The 13,419-nt window shown below is 37.8% G+C and overlaps 1 protein-coding gene across 2 annotated transcripts in view; it reads left to right on the top strand.

Annotated features, from left to right (window-relative positions):
• The window catches only part of GBE1 (1,4-alpha-glucan branching enzyme 1), a 243,324-nt gene that overhangs the window by 205,493 nt on the left and 24,412 nt on the right, over window positions 1-13,419 (top strand). For both annotated transcript variants that reach the window (XM_032477376.1, XM_032477382.1), the window contains 2 exons: window positions 8,435-8,619; window positions 10,227-10,357. In XM_032477376.1, the coding sequence (XP_032333267.1) occupies window positions 8,435-8,619; window positions 10,227-10,357 (316 nt within the window). The remainder of the gene's footprint in view (window positions 1-8,434; window positions 8,620-10,226; window positions 10,358-13,419) is intronic.

Genomic DNA, 13,419 nt, shown 5'->3' with positions numbered 1-13,419 from the left:
TTATAGTTTGGACCTTTACATCAAACAGCAAAAAATTAATTACAGGAAAAGAAATCCCAATAGGAATTTTGCGCTTAGAGGTTTTTCACAATTAACCAGACGTGAATGGTGCTGTTTACAGAGGAAGTGGAAAGGAAGAGAAGGAACTTAGTAGAATTTTCTAGAATCTTTAATTAACTGTAGCAATGTTAGTCACTTGCTTCCCTGTTTTTGCTTTAAAGCTGTTTAGCCAAAGCTTTCAGCCTTCTCATTTCTGGAAGCACCCACTTCTGTTACTATATTGAATGCAATGAATCATGGCATGAACTGTGAATTTTCTTACAAAACGTCTCTAGTGACAGCTCAAAAAAGTACCATCCTCCCTTCATTTTGGAATGGATAACATCGTATGTATTACATTAGTGATCATAATCATAATTTAATAAGCAGAAAGATCAGGCTTTGATGGTTAGTGCCAGGTTCCTTGTAATGCATACTTTGGACTTGGAAGTTTTGTTCTTAGAAGTCACACTCATTGCCTCTCTGCGCTAGAATTAGTTTAAATGTGACTTTTCTAAGCCTCTTATCTATTGAATAAACCAGCCAAAGATTTTTAAAATGCGTTCTTCAATTTAGGCTTCTACTTTTTTTTCCCCCTCTTTTTTATATAGCTTAAAAATCCTTACTTGTGTTCCATTCTTCTGGGTCCTAACATTTTAATACAGTGAGTAGTTCTTACCCTTTTTAAGACTCAGAAGCCTGGAGAGTCTGAAGAAAACCTTTCTCCCCTCAGAAAAATGCACACATGAACATACATACGTATTTTGCATAACGTGTCAGGAATCAGTACGAGTGCAGGAAACCCAGGTTATAAATGCCTGTTGCTTTCATTGGGGAATATATACATATATTATGTATGCATGTAAACATAACATATATTTATATATAATTGAGAAATATACGTACACACGTATTTTTTAATTTAGTGAAATTAAAATGCTGATTCAGATCATGTGTTTCTTGTTCCATCAAGTTATCTGTACTAAAACAGATCAATTACCTCCTTTGCCATTACCTGAATAAATTTAGATTTCTTATCCATCTTTATACAGCAGCCCTTACTTATAAGCTTATTTGGTGGCCATACTTCACTGTGCTGTCTGAAGTGCTGCCACATTTCCTAAGTCATTCATAGAGCACGGCTGAGACGAACATTCTTAACTTCTTTTAATGATAGTATTTTTCTTCATTAGGTTTGTGAGCTGTGAGCTGGTGGAAGATTCTAACAGGCATTTTCCAGTTTTCTCTGTTCAGTCTCAGAATGGTTCGCTGTTATTCCAAGGTCACTTTGGAAGTCTTTCTGTGATTTGCTTCCATTTATTTTATGCTTGTGTTTATAGTTTTGAACCAAATATGAAATTTAATGTTGTGTTGGTCTACATTAAACTTAATTTGCCCCTTGTCAAATCGTTTACAGCAGAGGTAACATTCAAAAGCCACTCTGTAGAATGTTCTGTCTGCAATCACTAGTATAATTTTTCTGTTTCTTTGTTGTATGCAGCTTTCTATATCTTTCAGTATAAACAGAAGCCTCTACAGGAGATTTTCAGAAACTCTAAATTAGTCTCTAATAGAGATTAATAAATTATTCTCTAATAGTATAGGATCTTTATATCATATTTTTAAATAGTTTTTTCTAACTCAGAAGTTTAATTTCATGCCCCATATTGTGAGTATGCTTATTGGAATTGTTCTTTAGTGACATGCAAAATCCCAAATTGGGTTATGATACCAAACATTCTTCCCACTTGCATCTTTCCCCTGTTTTTTTTCCATGGAATAAGTTTTCTTCATAGTAGTTAATAATTTTTAGATGTTATTGAAAAGATAAATGAATATTTAAGGTCAGTGTATGTTGGAAGGCACTAAAGTGAAATCTTTAATTTAAATAATAAAAAATACTTTTAAAGTAGAAACTTAAACATATACATTAAGGAATATAATTTGTGTGTGTGTTAAACATGATTTTCAGGCAACAACTTGCCATCTTATGCTTGTGTCTTCAAATAAATAGAATGTTCAAAACTTGGGAAAGGTTTTCTCTTAGAATCTTGGTGGCTGTTTACCTTTGAACAGCTATTTTACTTATTCAGTTTATGTTAGGGAAATATCAGATGATATACAGAGATGCATTTATAAGGCTGCTCATTTTTATAACACTAAAATATTATAAAAAGCCAAAATGACTACTATGAGGAAAATAGTTAAATAAAATTGCTTTCTGTGCACACAATGGAATACCATCCTGGTGCTATACACTTATTAACATAGAAAATGCTCATATTAAAATTCAAAATAGCATAGAATATAAATCTACCTTTTTTCAAAAACAAATTTAGGTAAGTAGGTAGAGAGTTGGGTAGGTAACATGATGGCTAGATAGATGGTTGGATGGATATGTATATAGAAATACAGATATGACTAGAGACAGAGATACAGATATGTAGCTATTGCTGTATCTACAAGTGAAAATAAATAAAATATTTACCTAAAGGGAAACAAGGGTGTCTTATTTTGCTTGGGCTGCTGTGATGAAATGCCAAAGACCAGGTAGCTTATAAACAATAGAAATTTATTTCCGTCAATTTCTGGAGGCTGGGAGTCTGAGATCAGAGTACCAGCAAGGTTGAGTGGTGGTCATACTCACTCAACTGAGTCATAGACTTCTAGTTGTAGCCTCTTGTGGTGGAAGGAGAAAGGGAGCTCGGTGGAGCCTTTTTTATAAGAACGTTAGTCCCATTACTACAGGCTCTACCCTCATGACCTAAACACCTTCCACAGCCCTCACCTCCTAATACCATCACAGTGAGGATTAGGATTTCAACGTACGAATTTTGGGGGTCACGAACACTCAGGTCATAACAAGTGGCTATCCGGTAAGATTTCAGATATTGTTTCTGTACATCTAATTGTGATTTTTAAAAATAACGTGTCTGTCAGTACTTTACTTATACAATAGAAATAACAGTAAAAGAAAATATAATACTGTAACAGTAGTGGCCAGTATTTATTGAGCCACATATTGTGTCTTGCACTTACACATAGTTTGCAGGGTGTTACCTCATTTACTTGTAATTTTGCTACTCTTCAGTCCTTATTTATGCTATAGGTTGTAAGGATGTGAATTTTCATGCTAGAAAGTTAGAAATAAGTGACAATAATGTAATTTCACATTGGATCAGTTTTTGAATGGAATCCATGAATCCTTGAGGCTTCCTCTGTGTGTGTGTTTCCGGGGAACAAGTACTTAACTTTTAATCAGATTATGAGATGGGTTAATTCTGTTTCCTGTAGTTTTGGTCAAATTCACCATTCAATTCTGTACTGACCAAAACTAGGCTTCCGAGGAGGGGTACTAAGAGAGAAGCTCAGCTATACACTGAAGAAGGATTTATGTTTTCACCTCATCAGTCTACCTGAGGCAGTTAGAAAAGATGGCAAGCAACAGAAACTGTGACCTGCGTCACGTGTTCAAGAAGGCTGGAAAGAAATTAAGACGATGAGGAAGTCTTCAAGTGCCGGTAGTATTTCAGCCAGAACAGAATTACAGTTTTAGAAGGTTGTCCAAAGTGTTAATTGTGGGTGGAATATAATCAACTGTGTACTATATGTGTGTTATAAAAATATGTATGATTTATAGCAGAATATATACAACATATAACATATACATGAGTATATATAGTAAATAGTGTATAGCATGTGTGTGTATAACTGTAAGTAACCCCTGAGAGCTAGTTCAGAGGTTGCAGGATGAACATGTAGTAGGAATAATGAAGGAAGAGTGTGGTGAGGGGGTTCCCAACATAGCAACCTGATTTATCCTATCAGTTTGGATGCCTTGTAGCAAAATTACTTTCACATTTAATTCTGCCTTTTAAGATCTAAAATAATAGATAATTCAAAGAATGTTAATACTTGGCTTAGGGAAATGTGCTTGTATTATTAATTATGTGAATATGGAGTATTATTGTATTATTAATTATGTGAAAATGCATCAGTGGAGTAAGGAAAGGAATGGAGTACCATGAAACCTAGAGAACAGGGGCCAAGTAGCTGTCTTGCGTTCATCGTGGTTGCTGGTATACCTGCTGCAGAGTCGAGCTGATCATTTCCCTCCTCAGAAAGATGGGAGCTAGAAATGCTAGCTTAATAACTCTCCCCTCTTGCCCTTTACATCATTCTTTCCTGAGCATCACCATTAAAGAGTGTATGACGTGAAAACTGCCGTACGTTGAAAGCTTTAGCTGCCAGACCCTGTGCCAAGTGCCTTACTTACCTCGTTTGAATCTTAAAAGAGCTTTTACGAAGCTTATCCTATTTTACAGATGAGGAAACTGAGCCCTGGAGAGACTCAGTTGCCTAAATTCACATCACTCATAAATGTCCCCACTGGGATGGAAGCCCAAGTCTTGCTGACTTGGAAACCTGTGTTCATAGGCATCACACTCTTGACTCAGATGTAAAGAACTTTCAAATCTCCATGCTGTTAGTCTTTAAGGTGTGGTCTTCAGCCCACTGACTTTCAAAATACTACAGGGAGGCTGGTGAAAATGTAGATTTCCATCTGGACTCACCCCAAAGGTAATGAGTCAGAATCCTTAGAGGATGAACATTTTTAATAAGCCTTCTTGGAATCTATGTGCTCCCTCTGGAGCATGTTATAGATTGAAAAAGCACAGCTCTACACTCTCTTGTTCCTATACCTAAAGGGTAGCATTTTGCACTGACCACTCTCCTTAAAGCTCTTCTTAGCCTTCTGTGTTTTCTTCTCATGTCCCTCTTACTTGCTACCCAGTGATGCTCTGTCTTGTCTAATCAATCTTCTTTCTGCCTGCAGTTCCTGGGACACTGCCAGGGGTCCTTTTTCCTCCCGTGGCCAGTAACTACCGTTGCTTATTGAGGCCTTAACAAATGAGTCTTGCTCTTCACCCCTGTTTCTCTCCTGAATTTCACTACTGTATTTTTATCAATGTTCCTTTAAGTTTGCAGATGCCTTCATATTCTTCAAGTCTTAAACTTAGCGTGCCTCCAAATGAACTCTATCTTCCTCTGCCCCCATTTTCCCCAGCACACTTCATGGCATCACCATTCAGTCTCCTGAGCTCGAAACCTCAAAACTGCTTCCAGGCTTCCCTTCCCTTCACTACCTCCATGCAGCAGGCGGTCATCAAATCCTGTTATCTCCACCTCAGAAATGCTGTTTGAATCGATCATTTTCTCCATTCCCCCTGCATCTGGTCATCTCTTATCTTATGCTTTGAATTCCATGTCAGCTTTCCTACCATTCAACTATTTCCAGTATCCAATATCTTTTTCATCTTCTGCCAGAGATATATTAATTTTTAAAAAATGAGCTTTGCACCCCAGTACTTAAAAATAGCTCAAGATCTGAAGCTTATGAGGCCTATCCTAGTCTGACTTCATCCTGCCTGCCCCACCTCTTCTCACCAGAAGCCCTATTTTATGGCCAAACCAAACTCCTCACCGTGTCTCTCCTCACTCCAGGGCATTTGCACATCATTCTGCTATCTCGGAATCTCTGTCCTCCTATGAGAGTGTGGTCATTCTTTGCACTGTATTTCCATGGTGTCTGCTTCTGAACAATACGGTAGAGTGGTGATCAAGAGTCAGGGCACTGAAATCAGACTGTCTGGGTTCAGAGGCCCCACTACTTGAGAACTCTCTGTGCCTCAGCTTCCTTACCTATAAGATCGGGACAGTAATAGTACCTCCTTCAGGGCTGTTACGAATGGAAAGAATTAATTCACATGCAGTGCTTCGAATAGTGGCTGGCACGTAGTAAGTCGACGTTAAGCGTTTTTTGCTGCCTCTACTCTGATCATCGTGATGGCACTGATGTAACAGTCTCCACCCAAAAAGGATAAAGGAACTGCTTATTAATCCCGGAGCGTGCTTGGGGATCTGTGGTCAGACAGACATGGAAGTGTTTTGCTTGTAGGAAGCCTGGGTCCTGTTTGTGGGCTATTATACTTTTGCTGCCTTGTGACATTTCTAGTCTCTCCAAAATTCCCCGCTAGTTGAAATCCCGCTGGTCCTTGGACGTATAATTTTCCCCAGATGGGCAGTACATTCATTATCAGTAAAGAACGTACTCTGACTACAATTCTGGAGGGATGTCATTTTGCTGGTTGGGTGAATGATGGAACGAGCTATGTCATGAGCTGACCATGGGCTGATGTGAACCAGGCTGCAGACCTAGGTGGGACCCCATGGTGCAGCAGAGAGAAGTTCCTATATCACTTTAGGGCACCATAAAATAAATAAAGGTCTACAAAGTGAGAAATCTTGTTCCCTTTCCTGTCACATAGCAGGCAACATCATAAAAAAAATGTTATTTAGACTGAAATACTAGAATTAAGAAAAATTTTTGCAGGCACTTTAATTTTCATGAAGCTGCTATAGACATATTTGTTTGGGTGTTATTTTTATTTTGATGACTATGGTCCTGAAAAGTTAAATGTAAATTGCAGTATTTCTTAGCAGAGTTTACCATTTAAAGCAGCTCGACAGTAAATCATTTTGAATTACATCCTAGCTTATTAGTTTTTATTTATTAGAATATTAATATATGAGCTTCTTTTTTAATATTTTATTTATTATTGTGTTGCTTAATTATCTTTTGGGGGGGGGTAATTAGGTTTATTTATTTTTAGAGGATGTACTGGGAATTGAACCCAGGACCTTGTGCATACTAAGCATGTGCTCTACCACTTGAGCTATACCCTCCCCCATGAGCTTCTTTTTTGCCTTTTTTAATTGAAGTATGATTGACATAACATGATATTAATTTAAGATGCTTAACACAATGATTCAATATCTGTATAGACTGCAAAATAATCATCACAATAACTCCATTTCACATCCATACATAGTTACAAAAATGTTTTTTCTTGGTTGGTTTTTTTTTTTTTTTTTTGGCTTTCTTTAACTTTTATTATCCTTTTTCTTAAAGTTGGAAATCCTAGACTACTCCTTTTTTTTATTGAGTTATAGTCAGTTTACAATGTTGAGTCAACTTCTGGTGTACAGTACAATTTTTCAGTCATACAAAAATGTTTTTTTCTTGTGATGAGAACTTTCAAGATCCTCTCTCCTGGCTACCTTCAAATATACAATAAAGTATCATTAACTATAGTCACTGTGTTATACATTATATTTCCATTACTTATTTACTTTATAACTGGAAATTTGTATCTTTTGACCCCCTTCACCCATTTCCCCCCACCCCCACCCCTACCTCAGGCAACCACCAATCTCTTCTCTGTATCCATGAGCTTGGGTTTTCATTAGTTGGTTGGTTGTTTTTTTTAATTATCATTATTCTTTAGATTCCACACATAAGTGGGTTGTATGGTATTTGTCTTTTTCTGACTTATTTCACCTAGCAACTAGTTCCTTTAAAGTAGGACACACTCATATTGGCTATGTACTTTCTAACTCAAAGGAGAAACTTGTGGCTTAGAAAAGTGTAGCATTAAAGTGGTAAATGTACATAAATTTTAGAATGTAGTGTTTAATCTTAGGGGGAAAAAAGAAGCCATTAAGTAGAAGTCTAACTTGGGGAAGACAATGGGAGCCAATCTAGCAAACAACTAATATCTACATTTTATTTTCAGAATGGGTAATAGGTACTACCTATGTGTTATTATCATTTTTAAAGTAGATTGGGTTTCTGGTTCTCATCATTATAATGAGAAATGATATTTCAATAAGTTACCAACCAAGTGTCCCATCTGTACACGCGCACACACACACACACACACACACAAGTATGCACACTCCCAGACACACTGAAGTTTAAAGCGTACTTGCCTCATGTGATGAGGCAGAAAGAACTTTGAATTTTAATCAGAAGGACTAAATTTTAATGGTGGCTTTCTTACTTATTACCTGTGTGAGGTTGGGCAAATTTCTTGACTACCCAGAGTTTTGGATTTTTCTTCTGTGAAATGGATATAATAGAGAGTTCCTTTGTGGATCAAAAAATAACGTACATGCAAAACCTTTGGAAACTGTAAAGCATTGTGCAGATTTCAGAGATTATGGAAATAAAGATTTCTAAAATTACTCAGATTTCAGAGGTTATTTTAGGGCTGCAATAACTATGACAGAGCTACTGTCCTCAGTTTGTGCATGAGGAAGATGAGATGTGGAACAAGGAGCAGGTGGCCAGGCTAAAACGGGGCCCTGGGATGCTGCATGCTAGACTATGCTGCTTCTGAACCAGGGTTGTACGGCATTTACAGGACACATCTATAGTAAATTATAATGTAAGCTAATTTCAAGAACTTTAAAATATACAATTAACTGAGTTACCTTAATAAGTTACCTTAATACTATACCAGGTGATGTTTATATCTGTTTTCTGATACAGGTAATGAATTTGGGCATCCTGAATGGTTAGACTTCCCAAGAAAAGGAAATAATGAGAGTTATCATTATGCAAGAAGGCAGTTCCATTTAGCTGATGATGACCTTCTTCGCTATAAGTTCCTAAATAACTTTGACAGGGATATGAATAAATTGGAAGAAAGATGCGGTTGGCTTTCAGCGCCACAGGTAAGCTCTTTGCTCTAAATGTTATGTTTTAGTCACCAGTGTTGCACATGCTTAGAATGGCAATCGATGTAAATCCACATGCAGATCTTCTAAGCAGCACTGTGTTATGCAGTGTGTCATGCCCTGTGACATACTTCAAGTTGTCAAAACATGCCACTGAGGTCTCCCCAGTGGATAATGAAAATCTTAAACATAATTCCCTGCTTACTTTCCCGGTTAGTGTGTTGTTATTGTTTAAATTTAGTAATTTTTTATTCCAGTTGGTTAAAATAAATGACAAAAGCTCCACATGGAATCCATTTTTGAAATTGCTGTGGAAACATCTTAATTGTTTTGACTGTTTTTCTTTATACAAACAATTATGCTGTCGTAAAGAAACTACTCTGACAACATAGACATTTCTTTATTCCTTTTTTTCCTTCCTTTACTGGTCTCTGACTTGTCATTTCAATAGATGCCATTAGACCTGTATGCTATTTTGTATTTTTCATGAGCCTGACTCTCCTCTGGCATTAAAGTCTCAGTTTTCAATAAGTTTTAGAAAATGTAATTAACAGGTGCAAATTTTATACAGGTTATTTTTTTTTTCGCCTTGCAAAAATTAGCATATAGTATGTGTTACTTATAATCCATTTACTTTTTACTGGTGCTGTTTGAAATGACTGTTGATGTGTTTTTACTTTGGTGTCTCTGATTTTTTTTTTTAAGTGGTTGAACAAAGGTACTTATATATTCAGTAAGATTGGCTACATGACACAAATGCCCTAATCACATTTATTAGCGGTGCTATTTCAGGAAGAGAGAGCAAAATGATGCTCCTTTTCAACAGGAACAATGTTGAATACCAAAAGGCATGCTGTTTACTCTAGAGTCTTAGTTCACATTTCTAAATTACCCTGAGTGGTGCTGCTGATATGCATGAAAATAAGTCCTCTCAACGCAGGGACTGGAAGACGGTGGGGTTGAAAAAGCAAAGGCTTCTCACTACCTGCTGTAAAATGTGACGTAGAAAATAAGAGAGTTTGTAGATGTAATTTCTTTCCAGATTTCCTCTTTTATTAGATAAAAAGAAAGTATAATGGGGGACTTTTGGTTGCTTTTGAATCTGACAAAGTTGTGCAATAATGTAAAGTTTTTAAGAAAATTACGGCTTCAGAAATCTGGGTAGAATTACAATAGGAAAGTAGTTTTATGAACTTTACCTCACTCACCTAGGGACTCAAACAAAAGTCTTAAAGGAAGTTCACTTATAAGTAGATTGAATATACACCCCCTCACGCACACAAATGCTTTATGTATAGCACAGGAACTGTGTTTTCACCTAGAACCTAAGCCACGACCCAAATCCTCTGTGCTTTGTTTAAAATTGGCAAGTGAGATTTTTATACTCTTTAAGCAATTTTTGGATGGAGGCTGTTGTTGGCTTAGAGTTTGATATGGCAAAATTGCAACCTGTTCAAAAAATATAACATGCTGGTATTTTCAATTTTGGCTTAATAACTAACAAGGCTGTTAATAAAGACAAAAATAACTTTTTTTTGTAAAGAATTTACTTGTAGCAGCATCTGGGTATTATTTACATGTATTGTGTGTGTTCATTCTTACAGGCTCATGTGAGTGAAAAGCATGAAACCAATAAGATCATTGTTTTTGAGAGAGCAGGTCTTCTTTTTGTTTTCAACTTTCATCCAAGCAAGAGCTATACTGATTACCGAGTCGGAACGGCATTGCTAGGAAAATATCCTTTTTGCTGCCAATGAGTATGACTGTCTGCATTCAGTGTTTCATTACATCATAGAGCATGAGAAAGAGTAACGCTGATCTTGGGGACAGTAGCTCTCAGTTTCTCCATCTGAAAAATGAGGGACTTGAAGTAGTTGATTGATTAATCTTTAGTTAAATTTAGATAAATCTCAGTTCAGTTATGCCAGATTAATCCTAGTCTCCATTCTGGCTCTAAAGAGGATGATTTTAAACGTTTTCTTAAATAATATCTTGATCCAGTACGTAGTACGGGAGATGACTGTAGTTTCTCTATGAAAATATTTCATAAGTTGCCTCTGAGAATTGTCTCCGTTCCCCTCTCCACTGAGTGAGCTAGCAGACCGTAGCTGTAAAGATTGCTCCCTTCCCTTTTCTGTTTCCTGTCTCCTAAAATAAAGGCTGTAGCTTACTTTTGTAGGCGTGAATGGGTAAGGAATCAGGGCATGGGAGGCATAAGCAAAGGAAATAACAGGGAGAATGTTTTGATACTCTCTATATGTTCATTTAATCATCCATTCATTCCTTTCACAGATGTTTACTAAGCATCCTTTTATTGAGCACCTACACAGCCAGCCCTGTGCTAGGTGCTGGAAACATAGCAGTTTTCCTGGCAGATAGTCCCTGCCCTCATTGAGCTTTTAAACTACTGGAGAAGACAAACATTAATCATTGTATGTGTGATAATTATTACAAAATGAAACGTGCTATGTATTTTAAAGAGATTCTGACTTATCCAGTCCATAGATAAAGCAGAAGAAGATTCAGGACCTAGCAACAAACCAGCACAGATTGTTATGCAGGCAGTAGAAATAACGTGTTCTTCCCCAGAAGGCATCACAGTGATTAATGTCTCCCACCTGCGCAAGATGTCTGATGCCAACGTGAAGTCCTCCGTGTCGGGGTGTCTCCAGCTACAATCCACCTATTCCACTGGCTCATGTAATAAAGAAAATGCATTTTGCACAACAGTGAAAGCCCTTAGGTAGGGTGACCCCAGCACTGTGACAATATCATCAAGTTCCCTGGTCCGTTCTGCCTTTCTGCTTTCAACTCTCAGGGTGCCAGCAGTGTCCAAAGGCTGGCACCTGTGATGGTCGCGAGACAGCCAGGGTTCCAAATGTCACCCGCAGACGTCACAAAAGGCAAATCTATTTGTGTCTCTTTTCACGAATGAAGTCACTTTGGCAAGTTTCCTTTTGTATTCCATGGAGCAGAATTCAGTCATACCTCCCCAGAGAAATTTCTCAGGAGGAGAATGCTATCATTATGAGTAGCTTAATCAGAAATTACCCCCAAGTCTCCAGGAAGTGGCCCCTTCATGAAATGGTTAGCCATGACAGAACGATTCTCTGACAATAAAGGAGGAAAGGGCCATGCTGTCTGGTAAGTAGCCTGTGGCATCTACCACCACCCTGTGCTGCTCGGTGACGTTGAGGGTGGTGAGGGGTGGTTCTCCATCTTCTCCCCCACCTTCCCAGATCGCCATCCCACAGGACATCAGAGCATTTAGGAGGGAAGGTCTTAGCTGTGAGTAATAGCTCAAACATGCCCCAGTTAACACAGAGAATGCTCAAATCATGGGAGTCAGTGTAATGGGGTTACCTGAACTACAGAAGAGCTGAATTGTTCAGGAAGCAAATGTCCTCACCATCTCCATGAAGAAATCCAGGCACGTACTAGACAGGTAGCCACTCGCACAAAACCCTTCTCAGCTCTAGACCGCTGAAGTAATGCCCCTAGACTAAATCCTTCCATACCTGGTAATGTCATATAATCAGAATATCATTTTGATTATTATCAAACCAAGATGCATTTACAGAGCACTTGGGATCTACTGCAGTGTTTGTTAAGCACTTCCCTTGACCCTAAGTGGGGGAGAAGAGGTGTGTAAAACCAAAGTAGGACGTGACGCATGAAGCAGTGAATGGGATGGGGCAGGAAGGTTCCACAGGGCAACAGGGGTTATGTAAAAGTAAGTAAATAAATGCAAGAGAGAGATTGATTGATTGACTAAGGAAAAGACCTTAAAGCCTGGATGAGAGAGAGAGATGGATTTGTGGATCAATTGATTGATTAAGAAAAGACTTTTAAGCCTGGGCCTTGAGAAATGTATAAAATTGTAGTAGAAGAAATTAAGGAAGGCCATTCCAGCTGTTGGAAATCATAGAATATCCTTAGATAATGGACAGTACAGTGGATTAATTGGAGAATGATGACCATAAAAAGAAGTACTCAGAGATAAAGCTGAAAAGATAGATTGAGATCACATAATAGAAGATTTTAATGTCATATTAATTACTTTAGGCTCTTTTCTGTAGTTTCATGGTGAGTCACGGAAGGTTTTTGTGCTGGGGAGCTACTTGATAAGAACATGTGCATTAGGAAAGGTTCTCATGTACCCAGTGTGTAGGAGAGCTTTCATGAGAAGAGAGATTGGAGATACAGATATTAATTATGAGAAATTTCAGTACATGTAGAAGAAGATTAGGGCATGAACTAAAGTCATGTCAATAGGATAGACAGGTATATGAAGCCCTTTCTTGTAGTGAGAGAACTCAGCAACCGTTAGGACATGGGGTATAGGAAAGAAAATAGAAGGTTTCACTTTGAACAATAAGGATGGAAGTGATATTATTACTAAGGATAGCAGAGCGAGGAGGTGTAGCCAGCTTGGGGAATAGAAAATATGAGTTTAATTTAGGATCATTGACAAATTGGAAAATTGGGCCATATCTTTGTGGAAGTGTCTGAGCCATTGCGGCCTCAGGCGTCTGTTAGAGCTCCAGGAGAGCCTTGAAGAAACGTTGTTGGTTCTTTCACTGCCAGGATTTTGTCTTCTACAGATGTGTGCCCTCTAGGACCTTTCTTCCACTTGCTGCCTGTCTCATTCCTGTCTTTCTGTCAACAAGCTGTAACTAATTCCCATATGTTATTGCTTCCTCTAAGGACATTTGCATTTTAATAAAGATCTCTTTGAATAGTTAAAAGTATGCAAGACCTAATGGACTAGCTATCTAATAGAATAATTTCTGTTTT

This window comes from Camelus ferus, chromosome 1 (assembly GCF_009834535.1).
Source record: "Camelus ferus isolate YT-003-E chromosome 1, BCGSAC_Cfer_1.0, whole genome shotgun sequence".
Lineage (NCBI taxonomy): Eukaryota > Metazoa > Chordata > Mammalia > Artiodactyla > Camelidae > Camelus > Camelus ferus.
Note: the sequence above shows the minus strand (reverse complement) of the source record. Positions and strands in the feature narration are given on the sequence as shown.